Below are 17,448 nucleotides of genomic sequence, written 5' to 3'. Positions count from 1 at the left end.
CATCCTCAATTAAGCTTTGATCCTTAAAGATGATGGACAACAAGTCTCTATATCAAGAATTTAAGAAGAAAAATGCTTACCTTGTTGATTTATGAGAATCTAAGGCAATTTCTTTCTAGGATCTTTTTTTTCTTCCTCTCTTTCAATCTTGCTGAATTCTCAAAGTCTCTCCCTCTTCTCTCTCTACGTGTATGTCTCTCTAGGTGCAAGATAAGCCACTACACTCTTTTATTTCTAGTTCAATTGATGAGCATGTAAAACACTAGGCTCAATTAGTTAAACCAATAAATTAAGTAAAATCACCTAAGGCTAAGAAATTAATTAAAATCAATTTGACTTAACTTAATCAATCTCATCATCTTAAAAGCTTAGTTACACTAAATTAAATTATACTAATGTGAATTAGGTTCTAATTCCCTTCCTATTACTTAATTCTAATTGTTGAAATTAACGAATCAGACAGGTTTAATTTCACTCTAACCTATCTGTCAAAAATAACACAATTCAAACAATCTCATGGCATAACAACAACTCTTAACAGTATATAATCACATAATTAGCATTAAACATATAAGCATTTTAATTAATTTGCTTAATTAAGGAGGCAGTTGTTACATCCTCTCCCCCTTAGGACATTTGGTCCTCCAAACTCAATTACCTTCCTCTGGAAAGAATATAGGATCAAGTGGAAAAAGGTCCAGATATCTTCGTTTCATATCATCCTCTCTTTCCCAAGTTGCGTAAACACCATCATGATTTTGCCAATCTACTTTCACTAACGGAATTTCCTTATTTCTCAATTTCTTGATCCGTTTGTTTATAATCTGAATGGGCCTTTCTTCATACGTATAATCATCACTCAATACCACATGAGTGGGCTCAATAACATGGAAAGGATCCAGAAGATAATCCCGCAATATCGAAACATGAAAAACATTGTGCATATGTTCCATTTCGAGAAGAAGTGCCACCTGATATGCCACTGGATTAATCTTTTCAATGATTTCATACGACCCAACATATCTCGGTGCTAACTTGTCCTTGGTTCCAAAGTGAGTCTGCCCTTTCATTGGTGTCACTTTAATTGTCACAACCCAAACCCGCCCCTATGGGTTTAGCATTGTAACCGGCTAGTAATCCGTGATTACCGAAGGCCTGCTTAACAGTAGAATAGTAAAACAGAGTACAGGGGCTGGCGGAAGCCAAAACAGTAAATAAACAATGTCCAATGAGCTGTGACAGTCTGTATGCAAAAAGACTTTTCATACATATATACAATCATGTACAACATTTATAATCGTTCAGGGCAGGGACTTAATCCCTATTAAAACAGTACAGTACAGTAACATTCAGTCTATACAGATTATAAGCAAAAAGGGAAAATCTAAAACTCCCCAAGCAGCCTCAACTTGAACAGATCAGGAACCTCGAAGTGAGGCACACAGGTTGGCTTGACAAAACTGGAGTTTACCCCGACGCTTCTAGCAACGGTCCGGTGCCTGAACACCTACATATATATATGAGCAGTGAGTTAAAGCCCAGTGAATAACATAATGCGTAAAGAGGTTAAGAATGAATGTCCTTACAGTATTGAAAACGATCATTTCAATCAGTATATCAGTTATTCAGTCATTACAGTCGTAAGTGGTACATCCAGTAGCAAAACAGTACAGTAGGTCTTATCAGATCGAACAGTCAGTTGATGGCCATCATATCAGTAAACAGTAGTGGTTCCAACATGGGAACCGACAGAGATCTCTGTGATAGTAGCAGTACAATACAGTAACAGTAGGTTGCTAAGGATGCCACAATACAGTTCACAATTAGGACATCATTCATTCAATAACAGTATCATTTCAGAAAACAGTACAGTTCAATTGTTCAGAAGATAATCATATTTGAACATATCTTTACACAGTTGTTACTCACAGAGTTCTGGGCTACAGTTAAGCTAGAGCGTGTCCTCAGATGCCAACCCTACACAGTTACAGAGTGAACACACACTAAGCTATACAGTTGGAAAAATAATAACTTAATTCCTAATTTGCCTCGGTGTGGTTCTACATCTATATCCTCATTAAGATGCCTTAAACTAGGCCTAAGAATGCCTAGAATGAAATAAGGATGCAAGGATGCACTTAGAAAGCATTTTCAGAATTTTCAGAAAACAGGGTTCACGCTCGAGCGTAGGTTACTCCGCTCGAGCGGACATGCAGACAAAGGTTTCCGCTCGAGCACAGACTTACCCGCTCGAGCGTACTACAAAACAGTCAAAAGTGCTGGATATATGAAAATCACCCTCGATTGGGCGCTCGATACCCGTTCGATCGTGTGACACAAGTCCTCGCTCGAGCATCCAATACCCCGTTCGAGCGGACTGTAAAACAGTGCGAAGTGCTGGGAGCACGAATTTCACGCTCGAGCGCCAGTCACCCCGCTCGAGCGTGAGTTCAAAATCTGGAATTTCCAGATTTGAACCTCAAGCTCAAATTCAACTTCAAAAGTAACAAATTCGATTCCTTTGGGCCCATTTCCTGGAAAACACTTGTAAATACATAGTATGACATGATTCAAAACTCAATTTGTAAAATCAAGGCCCAAAGGTGAGGGAATTAAACCCAATTTCAACCAACATTTCAAGAACATGATGAATGTGTAACATGCATAAATTCAACAACTTCAAAGCTTCAAAAGCTAGCTCAAATGAGCCAATTCTTTCCAAAACATGATGAAATCGTGGACTATACCAATAATATGAACATGCATGTACCAAATTCCATGTAGTCAACCTCAAAATGCTAGGATATAAGCATGCATGCATGGAATGAGCTTCAATTCAACATATAAGGACCAATTCTAGGCTTAATTCACTAGAGGCTCATAAGCCATGCAAGAATCAACTCAAATACACAATCAAGAAAGTAATTACTCTACCATAAGTCCTGTATTCAAGTGTAGAAACCCAATTTGCACAAATCCTCTACAATTCTCCAAGTTCTCTAGCCAATTCTCAATTTCCAAGCAATACAAGATGAATTCACTCCAACTCCCTATCTCTCTCTCTCTCTAGTCGGCAATAACAAGGAAAGAGGCTGATGAAATGTTGTGTGGTCAAGTGTAATAAGGCTCAAATATTTTTAGATAGTGGCCACTTAGAGTGGCAAAATTGTGAATAAGGCCAACTTTGCAATTTAACATTATTTATCCTAATTTAATCGTACTAAATCATATTTCAGATAAATATGCCATAAAATCTTATAAATTCTAATGATCATAAAACATCAATCGATTTCAGATTCAGCCACCGATAAGGCCTTCAATTTGCAGTTTAAAGCATAAAACATGGACAGATAAGTTTAACAGTCAAACAAATAGAAATGCTTTTAAACTAGTACATTCAATCAATCAGTTCAATATTTCAGTCGATTCGATTACTTATCATATTCAGTCTCAGTTTAGCAGTAATCAGTAGGGTTATCAGTAATCAGTGGTGAGGGTTATTACATTAATAAAAACATGATCACCCACTTCATATTCTCTGTCTCGTCTTTGAACATCTGCGTAACTTTTCTGTCGACTTTGGGCGGTTTTCAATCTTTGTTGAATTAACATTATTTTTTCTATTGTTTCATGCACAATCTCAGGCCCAAGTAAGGGTCCATCTCCAACTTCTGCCCAACAAATAAAAGACTGACATTTTCTATCATATAATGCCTCGAAAGGTGCCATGCCAATGCTTGAATGGAAATTGTTATTGTAGGCAAATTCAGTTAGAGGCAAGTGAGTTTCCCAATTTCCTTGAAAATCAAGCACACTCATACGCAACATGTCCTCCAGAGTTTGGATTGCTCTTTCTGACTGGCCATCTATCTGTGGATGATATGCACTGCTCAATCTTAATTCAGTACCCAATGCTGTTTGCAGACTTTTCCAAAATCTTGATGTGAACTTCGAGTCCCTATTAGAAACAACGGACACAGGCACTCCATGCAACCTAACAATCTCAGTAATATAAATTATTACCAACTTATCCGCATTATAAATTATTTTAACAGGTAAAAAGTGTGCAGATTTAGTCAAACGATCAACAATAACCCAAATTTAGTCCACACCTCTGTTGGAGCGAGGTAGTCCAACAATGAAATCCATAGTAATATGCTCCCATTTTCACTCTGGTATTGGCAATGGTTGAAGCAATCCCGGGGATCGTTGATGCTCGGCTTCGACTTGTTGGCAACATAGGCATTTTGACACAAACTCAGCAATTTCTTTCTTCATTCCCAGCCACCAGAAAGTAAGCTTCAAGTCTTGGTACATTTTTGTATTCCCTAGGTGAATAGAAAGTCTTGAATTGTGGGCTTCTTGCAAAACTCGTTGTTTTAATTCGGGATCATTTGGTATGCATAATCTACCTTGAAATTTCAACACATCACCTTCAAACACGAAGTCCGACCTTGGTTTAGATTTCCGTTCATCAATAATCTTTTTCAGAAATTCATCTTGTTGCTGTTTTTCTTTAATTTCTTCAAGAATCACCGGTTGAGAAAAAATAGTAGCCAATATCCCTCCTTGTTCTCACAGAACAATTTCAACCTCAAATTTCTCAAGGTCATATAGCAATTCTTTTTGCCCAGTAAGTAAGCAAGCCAAATTCCCAATTGATTTCCGACTAAGTGCATCAGCAACAGTATTAACTTTCCCCAGATAGTACAAAATTTGCAAGTCATAGTCTTTTATCAATTCTAGCCATCTGTGCTGTCTCATGTTCAACTCTTTCTCGATAAAGAAGTACTTTAAGCTCTTGTGATCTGTATAAACTTCACATGTTGCCCTATACAAGTAGTGGTGCCAAATCTTCAATGAAAATACTATTGTGGCAAGCTCTAAATCATGTGTTGGATAATTCTTTTCATGTGGTCTCAGTTGTCGAGAAACATATACTATCACTTTCCCATTCTGCATCAATACGCATCCCAAACCCTTATAAGAAACATCACTCAAAATGGTAAATCCATCCGTACCTGAGGGTAAGGTGACAATCGATGCAGTCACTAATCGAGTCATCAATTCCTGAAAGGCTGATTCTCCCTGATCAGTCCAATCAAATGGTACTTCTTTCTGAGTCAACTGAGTCAAAGGCAAACTAATTTTGGAGAAATCTTTCACAAATCTTCGGTAGTATCCGGCCAAACCCAAGAAACTACGGACTTCAGTAACATTGGTAGGTCTAGGCTAATTCACTACTGCTTCAATTTTCTGTGGGTCAACTGAGATACCATCTTTATTAATCATATGCCCCAAAAACATAACATTATCAAGCCAGAATTCACACTTTGTCTGTTTTGCATATAATTTCTTCTCTCTCAAAGTTTGCAAGGCAATTCTTAAATGATGCTCATGCGCCTCTTTACTCTTAGAATAAATCAAAATGTCATCTATAAATACAACCACAAATTCATCGAGAAATGGTTTAAAAATTATGTTCATAAGATCCATAAATGCAACAGGCGCATTAGTAACTTCAAAAGGCATAACAAGAAATTCATAATGTCCGTACCTTGTTCGGAAAGTAGTCTTTTCAATGTCCTCAACTTTAACATTCAATTGGTGGTATCCGGATCTAAGGTCAATCTTGGAAAAGACTTATGCACCTTACAATTGGTCGAATAAATCATCAATACGGGGCAACGAGTATTTGTTTTTAACTGTCACCTTGTTCAGCTCACGGTAGTCAATGCAAAGCGATAATGAACCGTCTTTCTTTTTCACAAATAAGACTGGAGCGCCCCACGGTGATGTGCTAGGCCTGATATACTTTTTGTGCAACAACTCTTGCAACTGGATTTTCAATTCTTTTAATTCAGTAGGTGCCATTCTGTATGGAGCTTTGGAAATTGGCTATATACCCGGTATTACCTCAATAATGAATTCAATCTCCCTGCCAATCAGATCCCTTGGTAAATCATCTGAAAACACATCTGGGAATTCTCTGACTATAGAAATACTGTCCACATTAGCTTTAGTATCAGTAGGCATAGTTAACATACAACATAAATACCCTTTACATCTCTTTTTAATCAATTTGAATACTTTCATAGATGAAATCAAGTATGGGGGAAGTACAACACCAACTCCATTAAATACAAATTCAGGCAATCCAGGTGGATGAAAAACAACTTGTTATGTTACATAATCAATGGAGGTATGATATTTTGTTAACCAATCCATTCCCAAAATTACATCAAAATGATCAAGATTCAAAGGTAGCAAATCAACATATAAAAGCACATCTCCAATAACGATCTCACATGCAAGATACACATAAGCACAAGTCATAGACCCCCCAGTAGGTGAAGATACAACTAATAAATAGTTCATGGGTTCTAGTGATCTATTTAATTTTTGTGAAAAAGCATGCTAGACAAACAAGTGTGTAGGCCCCGAATTAATCAAAATATAAGCATTTTGAGCACAAATAAGGAGTATACCTGACACCACCGTCTCAGTGTTCTGCATATCTCCTGGTACAAGTACAAATACAACACTACTGCATAACTTGAATTCGAGCTTGGCCCAAATGGCTTGAAATTCATCTTGTTGGTCGTCCGGCTAGAAGGCTGACTGTCACGACCCCAACCCGACCCTATAGGTTTAGTGCCGTAACCGGCCAGTAATTTGTGATTACCAAAGGCCTGTCTAACAATAATGACAATAATACAATATAAAGGGGTTGGCGGAAGCCAATCAATAAAAAAAAAAAGAATGTCCAATGAACTGTGAGAACTTGAATGAAAATAAACTTTCATTTACATAGCCATATTCAAAACCATTTATGCCCATAAACACATATATAAAAACAAAACACAAGTTAGGGAATTAACCCCATGATCAAAAATAGTGTTAATAATAGTCTTAAACATTCCTTTCACTTAACAAACTCAAAAGGGTGAATTTGAACCACCCAAAAAGCTTTGACACAATCAGGTTCGGAACTTCATTATGAGGCATAATAGCTGGCTTGACAAAACAAGGGTTTAGGTTGGCGCCACTAGCTTTGGTCCGATGCTCGGTCACCTACATATATAAAATAAACCGTGAGCTAAAGCCCAATGAATAACAAAAGTGTAAAGAGGTTAAGAATGATGTTCTTACGGTCTTTGAAACAATTGATTTCAATCAATATCCTTTGTCAATCAATGGTTCAATCATTCGATTCAATCAATCATTTTCAATCTTATTCAAATTCACACAGGTCATCTGTGGTACATCCAATAGCAACAATATAATATAATAGGTCTTAAAGACCGAACAATCAATTAATGGCTATCATACAATAATAATAGTTCCAAGATTTGGAACTGACAGAGATCTCTATAATAATAACGATATCAATAACAATAACAATAACAATACGCTATGAATGCCACGAATACTGTTCAAAAGAATATCATCATTCAATCGATAGAAAGTAATCATTTAGAAACAATATAATTTATCATTCAAAAATAAATACAATTTGAACATATCTTTACAACATTGTTACTCATAGTGGGCTTCTCGATACTCGTACTTTTGGTTCAGCATCTTACCTAAACAAACAAATTCAAGCTCACTAATTCAATAACATTCATATCGCTAGTCAAGTCTATTCGATTCGGTTGTTACTTGTTCAATAATTATTTATCTTTACTAATTCAATTCTAATTTTATTTATGCACTCTAATGCACTTGTGAGATGCCAATGATCATGAAAACATTTTAAAACCATGCAATTGGAAGCCCGAAAAGTGAAAAAAGAAGTAAAAAACAAGTCGGGTCCGCCCAAACAGGGCCGCATGTACAGGGGTCCCAACTACACGTGCGGGACCTCCACCGCACCTACTCCCGCAAGTGCATATATTTTGGAATGCACAGCAAAATTTTCCCTGTTTTTCGCACGTGCGGGGCTCCAGGCCGCACGTGCGGCAATGTTTCAATAACAGTTCGAAAACTACTCTGTTTGAGCAGTGTGTTTCTTGTAAAAACTCAAGTTCATTCTCAAACAATTCATTACCAGAATTCATATAAACATGTTGGACTTGAACCTTGACCATGGAACACAAATCAAAACTTGTAAACAATAACCAAATTGCTAGGAAAGAAATTAAATCCTCCATTTGGTATGTAATTGTATAAAACATGCAAGTGTAAACTTTTCAATGTTTTCAAAACCGGACCGGTGAGCGAACCGGAAAAGGGACCGGGTGGACGGGTCACCGGTTCAACCGTCGGGTCAAAGCGGTCGAACCGTGACGTCATAATTAATATTATATAATTAAAAAATATAATTATAAATTATAAATAAATAAAAATATATATAAATAATCAAATAAAAATAAAAATTGTTGCATAATATTTATTAATAATATTTAATAAAGTCATAATTGGTAAAAAAAAAAGTCACTTATTTCAAAGAAATTAAATTTTTTAAACATTCCCTCCAAATAAATTGATTGAATGTTAGATTCAATTTTGGAGGGAAATGAAATTTTCAACTCTCCCTCCAATCAATATGTTTCAAATAATTTGATTGAATCCCACATAGAATTTTGTAGGTTCTCTTTGAAAAATCTTTTCCTATAAATAGGAATAGACTTTCATAATCTTCTCAAGCTTTCAATGAGACTCTTTCTTACGAGAGAAGACTCTTGAAATAAGAATTTTTAGTCAAAATTTTGAAATATATATATATATATAAGAAAGAAAGAGAAAAGAAAGAAAGAAAATAAAAAAAAAAGTAAAACCCGAAAAAAAAAAAAAAAAAATAGACCGGTTCTGGCCGGTTCGACCACTGGGTCACCGGTTTTGCCGGTTCGACCACTGGGTCACTGGGTTTTCCCGGTTTTGGCCCCAGTCCGGGTTTAGGGGGTTGACCGGACCGGAACATGGCCCGGTTCCCGGTTCAACCGGTCCGACCGGCCGGTCCGGTCCGGGTTTGAGAACAATGCTTTTAAACTCAAACTTCCATGGAATGTCCTCATAAATGAAGAACCATGAAAGAATTCAAATGAATAAAACCAATTATCCATGAATCATGCCATGCATGCAACTATATGAAGTTAATTTGATGAATTCTTCCATACCAAAACATGCGTGACTCAAACTCTTCATATCATGAACAAATCTTTTACTTGGACTTCAATTCATCCTCAATTAAGCCTTTTTGGGGTGAATAATTTAAATTTTTTTTGGTTTGTCACATTTCTACATATGTTTTGTCCTCAATTAAGCTTTGATCCTTAAAGATGATGAATAACAAGTCTCTATATCAAGAATTTAAGAAGAAAAATGCTTACCTTACTTGTTGATTTATGAGAATCTAAGGCAATTTCTTTCTAGGTTCTTTCTTTTCTTCATCTCTTTCAATCTTGTTGAATTCTCAAAGTCTCTCCCTCTTCTCTCTCTACGCGTATGTCTCTCTAGGTGCAAGATAAGCCACTACACTCTTTTATTTCTAGTTCAATTGACGAGCATGTAAAACACTAGGTTCAATTAGTTAAACTAATAAATTAAGTAAAATCACCTAAGGCTAAGAAATTAATTAAAATCAATTTGACTCAACTTAATCAATCTCATCATCTTAAAAGCTTAATTACACTAAATTGAATTATACTAATGTGAATTAGGTTCTAGTTCCCTTCCTATTACTTAATTCTAATTGTTAAAATTAACGAATTAGAGAGGCTTAATTTCACTCTAACCTATTTGTCCACAATAACACAATTCAAATAATCTCATGGCATAACAACAACTCTTAACAACATATAATCACATAATTAGCATTAAACATATAAGCATTTTAATTAATTTGCTTAATTAAGGAGGCGGTTGTTACACTGACAGCCACAGTCAACAAGGTGACAACCGCGATAAACAAGTGTTTCACCTGGTCGTCCGGGTGGTCGTCCAGTAAACACCAATTTAGGCCATTCGAGCCTTTCTCTTTTTGAGTTACGAGGCTTTTTTTTTTTTACAAATATCTTAGTGGATATTGGTTTATTCTAAAAAATAGATTAAAAATTAATTTTTAATTTTTTTGATTTTTTTTTTAAATATATAAAAAAAGTAAAGAGATAATGTAATCTAAAAAAATTAAAAAATTGATTTTTAACCAGCTTCTCAAAATGGACCATTGTTTGATGCATTTTATTTGAGTTAGTTTATAATTTATTTTAGGATAAATTACAAATATACTTCCTGAGATTTACTTAAAGTATAGATTGTCTCATGTGATTTGAAAAATTACAAATATCCCCTTGTCAGAAATTGTTTATTTAACAGAATTAACTGAAAAAATAAAATTCATAATTACTCTCCTATACAATAATAAAATTGTCTAAATTATTAATTGAAATATATTTTTAACATCATTAAAAACTGTTAATTGATTTGATAATTTATTAATAAAATGAATGATTTGTTATGAAATCGAAAACCTCAAAGAATGGAATGCAATTTTCAGAACCACAATCAAACCTCAGGAGTGTATTCATAATTTCCCCTTTATTTTTTATTTTAATAGTTTGGGTTAAATTGTTTGGTTTATTTTTTTTATTTTTATTAGGTAAAAACAATTTAAATAAGTTTTATAAAATTAATTCTTTTAAATATGGAGGAAGAATATTTTTAACATTTGCTTTTTGATTACCTTTTAGTTTATAATAAATTGCACCAAATAAAGTCATTATATATACATTTCTTTTAGTGTGCTAAGTAAAGCATTTTAATTTTTCAATAATGTCTTCATATCTAATAGCTACCACATTCGCCAATAATTATTTTCATCAAATTGTCCAAAATTATTTTAAAAATTCATACTATTCAAATATTTAAATATGTAATTGCAAATGCATTGCATTTACAACCACCACCAGTATCTATAAAAACACACAACTCATCATGGCACTTATTTTTTCATGTTCGAATTGTCTCTATATAACTGCATAATTTTTTGATTTTAAATTTTAATTTTTTAGTTTTTTTTTTTTTTTCCATCTACATTCAAAGAAAAAAATAAAAATTTCAAATATTTAAATTTAAATTTTTTTAGTTTTTTTTTTTCATCTACATTCAAAATAAAAAATAAAAAATCTAAATATTTCTCGCGAAGATTAAAGTGTATGGCTTATGAACAAATTTTTATCACAATTTTTTTCTATTTTTATGTTAGGCGAGCTAATTGGAAGGTGTTGTTAGGCCTCCGTAGGCCCATTACGAAACCTGTATCGATAATCCGAACCGTTTAATGTGTAAGGCTCGTTGAGCACTTCTTCCTTGCAAAAAATCACATTAATCGGATATTGATAGAGATTTGATCATATTACATTTGTGTCAACAATTTGTTTTTAAAATCATACTTATTGTTAACACAAATGTGATCTAATCAAATGGCTATCAATATCCGATTAACGTAATTTTTTTTCAAAAATAAGATACTCAACAAGTTCTACACATTGAACGGTTCAAATTATCGATGCAAGTTTCGCAGTGGGCCTATAGAAGCCCAACAATACTCTCCAATCCGATTTGGACCGAGGAGAAGCCTCCCTTTCTATACTTCAATTTTATACCTCAAATTTTGAAGGAAAAAAAAAATCATCCATCTACAATATGTTTTTTTTGAAAAATTATTATTCATTAGTAATTTTTAAAAATATTTACACATTAATAAAAAATTATGATTTTCATTATTAATATTTATTATTTTTTTATAATTATTTATGCTGACATTATTTCTCCATTTTTTTTGGGTCAATTAATAAAAATCCGAGTCTCATTATTCATCTACATCTTCAATGTCGTGTCAACAACCAAACTCACACATCACATGATAAATTATCCAAGATGATTGAAGTAAAAAGCGATTCTAACATTATATATAAAGACCCACTCTACCAAAATTTTGTTACAAGCTCACGGAGCAGGTAGTCCTTGCTAGCTCATACCACACAAGGTCCGGCCACCCCTAAAAAAATTTCCGGCGAAAATGCTCACTGTCAAGGAAGTTCAGAGGGCACAGAGGGCCGAGGGCCCAGCGACGGTTATGGCGATTGGAACGGCAAATCCACTAAACTGCGTTGATCAGAGCACGCACCCGGATTACCACTTTTGGATTACAAATAGTGAGCATAAGACAGAACTCAAGGAAAACTTCAAGCGTATGTGTAAGAGATATACTATATATGTTCTATTTGTTTTTGATAATTAATTCATTCTTCATGTGTAATTAATATTTTTTGTGATGTCTATTAATGGTGAAAAAATCGGGATTACGAAGCTTTACATGTTCTTAACAGAAAAAAAATTTGAAGGAAAATCCTAATATGTGCGAGTACATGGCACGATCACTTGATGCTAAGCAAGACATGGTTGTGGTTGAAGTACCAAAGTTGGGAAAAGAGGCTGCTACAAAGGCAATCAAAGAATGGAGTCAACCAAAATTCCAAATTACCCACTTGGTCTATAGCACCAATGGTGGTGTGGACATGCCTGGTGCCTATTACCAACTCACCAAGCTCCTCGGCCTTAGCCCATCAGTCAAGTGGCTCATGATCTACCAACAAGGTTGCTTTGCTAGTGACACAATGCTTCGCTTAGCCAAAGATCTGATTGAGAACAACAAAGATGCTCTAATGACTACCTTCACCTTCCATGGGCCTAGTGAGACCCATCTTGACAACTTTGCGGGCCAGGCCCTAGTTGGTGATGGTGCGGCTGCTCTGATGAACTTATTGAGTACAAATTTTCTTCCATTTATGGTTTGTGTTGTGGAGTAGCTTTATTTGGTTCCACTTTGTTGTTTATGTAGTGACTTGTAATGGAAATAATGTCCTTTTCAATAATATGAGGAAAATTAAAGAATTTTGGGTGTTGGGTACTTAAAATCGTTAAAGGTTGTCATGTTTTTTGTCCAATTTTTTGGGTGATTTTGATACTTATAGATAATACTATTTTGATAGTGTATATTCAAGTGCAACTCAAAATTGTAAATCTCAATGGATCTGACATAGATCCATTCGAAAAGTTATTTGGTGGTTCTATCGGGTAATAAACAATCCGGTCATGACATTTGATAATTGATAAGAGTATTGTTATTTGTACTCCATGACCACTTAATAATTTTTCAAATAAATCAACATATTACAGCCTTCCCAATATATAGAGTGTAATTATGATTATTATTATTATTATTATTATTATTATTATTATTATTACGGAAGCTTATTTATAAGTCCTATTTTGGACACTTATATTGTTAAGTCATGTGTAATTTCTTATAGAGTTTCAAGTCCTAATTAGATAGGAATGTATTCTACAAGATCCTATTAATTATAAATAAATGGTATTAATATAGTATTATACACTATAATGGCAAAACCATATATAGGAAATTGAATATTACCATAAATCACATTCAATTTAAAAAATTAAAAACCTAATAAGTTTACGAAACGTAACGTGACACGTTACGTTACGTTTATGTAGGTGTTACGTTACGTTACGTTTATGTAGGTGTCACGTCACGTTACGTCACGTTACGTTTATGTGAGTGTCACGTTACGTTTCATTTATGTACGTGTCACGTTACGTTTTGCAAATGTGCATTTTGAAATTCAAATTCACATTCATATAGATATGATTTATAGTAACATTCAATTTTCTATATATATTTGTACAATTATTTATTATATTTATAACTAATATTGAGGGTAAATGTGTCAACAAATTTCACACAGGACTTATAGGAACATAAGTTTTTCAGTAGGACCATATGTAGCATGAGTCTCCCTAATAGGACTTATAAATAATTTTCCCTTATTATTATTATTATTTGGCGGCTCCATTTGGGAAGATGGTTTATGGGCTTTTTTGGCTATTTTAGCCACAAAAGACAAAATAAGTTATTTTAGTCACAACAAATAAAACATCACATCCAATCTATAATCATTACTCTTCTCTCACAAAAAAAAGTCAAAAAAGTCAAAAAGTCCTTCTCAAATCAAGTTTTTTAGCCCAGGCTAAAATAACCAAAAAAAATTAAAAAATTAAAAAGCCAACTCACATCCCAAACGACACCAAAAATAGAGGGTTCGTTTGGTTTGTATTTCTGAAAAATTTTTTGAAAATTTTCTCTACAAATAAGTTTTTAAAAGTAATCAAACCAAACAAATTTTCCCAAAAAAATTTCTCAAAACTTGTAAACCAAACAAGTTTTCCAAACAAATCTCTCCCTCACACACATCAAATCAATCACTTTTTTCAAAACTCTCTCTCAAAATAATTTTCCAAAACATCTTTTGAAAAAAACCAAACCAAACAACTTTTCGTACATTTTATCTCTAAAACATATCTCTCAAACACAAACCAAACATACCCAGAGTTTTTCAACTTTTTTTGGAGGGTCAAAAACCAATCTCTCAGCACCTGAGTACCCTCCAAAACTAGATAAATACCAACTCTGGTACATCGTAATACTCCCTCCAAGAACTCAACAAATGGAAGCAAAAAGGGGAATCTATTCACAGCCTTCCCAATATACAAAATGGAATCTTTTTTTAAAAAAAGAAATAGAGAAAAGCATAAGGTTATTACCTTGCATTTTATTTCATTTAATTTGTCTTTGGGTATATTTTATACAAAATGATAAAATTGACAAAGGGAATGATAGCCAACGGCCCAACATGTACGTTATCGACCAATTTTTTTTATACATATAATAAATACTCAATGTTAATGGCCTTTTCTTTTTTTCTTTTTTGATCTTTTTGGAATGCTGTCCAATTCCATATCAATTAGATTGGAAGTAATTATTACCACCATCATAGTGCATAATTGTGTGGATGTCTCATCACTTGCATGGTGGAATTGGGTGGTGTGGTTCGGTTAAAATTTGGACTCCGATTTTATTCATATATATTTTTTAAAAGTATCTTTGATTGCAATATAAAATCTGAAATAAAAAGAGAAAAATGACAACTTGTCCAAGGAAAAATTAATTTCGCATTTGAAATTCGACAATAAAGAGGAAATAAAGTGAGATGATAGTCAGAGTCCCATATATTTTTTAGTCTAGTGTTTGATACACAATAATATTTTTATTAGTATTAATTTAATACTCGTATAGGAGATTAAATGAAAAAAATTAGGAATTAAATGATATCATACGAGCTGTAGTATAAGGGGATTATTTTCATTCTTTATTTAACAATAAAAAATAATTATATATTTTTATCTCATTTTAATCATACATGATACTGTTTAAATTGAAAATTAAAGTGGAACTCAACCGTCGGTTGAGGTGGGTCTGAGTGATTTTGTATTTTTTTAAGTGAGAATGTTGTAATATAAAAATAATGAGCCGACTATTAAGTTGTGAATGAAAATTATCTCATCAAATAAGCATCAATAAAAGTTGAACTTGGGCCTAGGCTTAGAGTTGGACTTAGTCTTAGGCTTGGATTTGGATTTAGTCTTAGTCTTGGTCTGGACTAGCCTAGACTTTTGTATGTGCATGTGTTGGACTTAGTCTTGGACATGGGCCAAATTGTGCTATGCTGGACTGGGCTTGTCTTGGACAATCGAGATTTTCAATCTTTATAATTCTCATATTTTGATGATAGAGTTGATAATCATATTATACACATGGGAGTTTTGCACATTTGTAACTTTAGCCCTAATGGCTAGAGTTGATGGTCATTGATGTTAAGTTTTATGATAGCCTTCATGGCTAAGACCCCTTCCTTAAAAGTATAACAATGGCCTTTCCCCTTCAACTTAGATGAATGAGATAGAAATATTTTTGAGATGAAATTTTTGTGATTTCTTTAAATAAAGTTGGAGAAAATTTTTATACCAAATATATTTTTTTATCTTCTTTGTGCTAACCCTTTCTTTGGTTCTTATTAAAGAGGGAGTGTTGTCATTGTCAAATTCGCCGAATCTATTCAGAAGGTGTTTCTGCATTAGCTGGTTTCGGTCGTCGTATCCTGTGAGACAGACGCCGGCGTACCTCTAGCACCCATCGGAAGTCGGTGAATCTGTTTTACGGAAACTGAGATATTAAAAAGGCTTCCGTTTGCATCTCTTATCTTTTGTTCTTCAAACTTTTAGATTTTAACAATTTCTTGCATATTATTTTATATGTTCATGGGAATCTATCTTGTAACATATTCCATGATGTGATCTAGTTTATTTATGTATTTTTAGTTCTATAGTTTATTTTGTATTTCATTCTTTAATAATAATAAAAAAAATATTTTGTCATTTCTATTTATTTTATTCTTTATATTTTTGTTATATTATTATGAAAAAATATCAACAGATACCTCACTTTCTTTATCAAATGTTTTATCTCATCTCTTTATTCTATTAAATAACTTTTTCCATAATTCTATTCATAATTTTATCAATAATTTCTCCATTTACATTCTCATAAAAAATAAGCTAACATGACACTTCACTTCCTTTATCAAATATTTTATCTCATCTCTTTATCGCATCATATAACTTTTTCCATAATGCTATCCGTAATTTTATCAATAATTTCTCCATTTCCAATCTCATACAAAATAATCTGACAATCGAAAGTGTCCTAAGATTACGAATCGAAAGTGTCCTAAGATTACGAAATTAGCGTAATGGATGAAATACTCTCTTATTAATTACGATGTTTGAAATTATCAATTTATAAAACCTCCTTTCTCTAATTTCATTATTACGTATTGTTAAAATAAATAAATAAAAACTTTTTAAGATTGGATCCATTACATGTTTTAATCATTTTTTATTAATTTTTCAAAAATTGGTGAGTGTGGAACAAAGCATGTTGAAAACCACTATGAACCAACTACTTTAATCAAATCGAAATAGTACAAAAAAACACATGGTGTCAATGACATTAATATAAGATAAGAGAGAAAAAACAATACATAGTTTTGTACTTATGTCGGGGTAGTTGTGGTTAAATGATGTTGAAAGTTAAACAAAGGGGTGTCTCGAGCCATCCAAAAATATTACAACAATCATCATAGTGTTCCCCACTTTAACTCACTCACATCACACTTCTAAAACAAGTAAAAAATTTGTAACAACAGTGGAGCATCTTTTGGGATTGAAAATTTTTCACTAAAAAAAAAAAAAAAAAAAAAAAAAATTGGTAAAAATAGCTAGTCATGTTTATCTTCAAAAGGGAAGGGAATTTTTTATTTTAGTTGAAAGAAAGATGTGATAACAATGCTCCAAATTGTTGCTGCTCTCAATTCAACTTTTGTCCATGTTAAGGATAGAAAGCCGAGTAGTATGGACAACGATTTTTTAAGTAAAAAGTTAAATTAAAAATTCAAGGGGTCTTTTGACATCATTGTTAGTTTTTTATTTTCTAATTTGTTCATTAAAAGAAAAAAAAAAAAA

The 17,448-nt window shown here is 33.2% G+C and overlaps 1 protein-coding gene and 1 pseudogene across 1 annotated transcript; one reads left to right on the top strand and one right to left on the bottom strand.

The window, feature by feature from the left end:
- Positions 1 to 650: 650 nt before the first annotated feature.
- LOC145793787 (uncharacterized) lies at positions 651 to 6,516 on the bottom strand. The gene is made up of 6 exons (XM_082876657.1): positions 6,489 to 6,516; positions 5,917 to 5,993; positions 5,022 to 5,127; positions 4,580 to 4,694; positions 3,529 to 3,994; positions 651 to 971 (listed from the first exon to the last, which is right to left on the bottom strand). The coding sequence occupies exons 1-6, from the start codon at positions 6,514 to 6,516 to the stop codon at positions 651 to 653; spliced, it is 1,113 nt and encodes a 370-aa protein (XP_082732783.1).
- Positions 6,517 to 12,025: 5,509 nt separating this feature from the next.
- LOC114322149 (chalcone synthase 1-like) lies at positions 12,026 to 12,868 on the top strand (annotated as a pseudogene).
- Positions 12,869 to 17,448: the final 4,580 nt, after the last annotated feature.

This window comes from Camellia sinensis, chromosome 6, assembly GCF_055761805.1.
Source record: "Camellia sinensis isolate YWXY chromosome 6, ASM5576180v1, whole genome shotgun sequence".
NCBI lineage: Eukaryota > Viridiplantae > Streptophyta > Magnoliopsida > Ericales > Theaceae > Camellia > Camellia sinensis.
The sequence above is the reverse complement of the archived record's forward strand: the minus strand, read 5'-3'. Positions and strand labels throughout refer to the sequence as shown.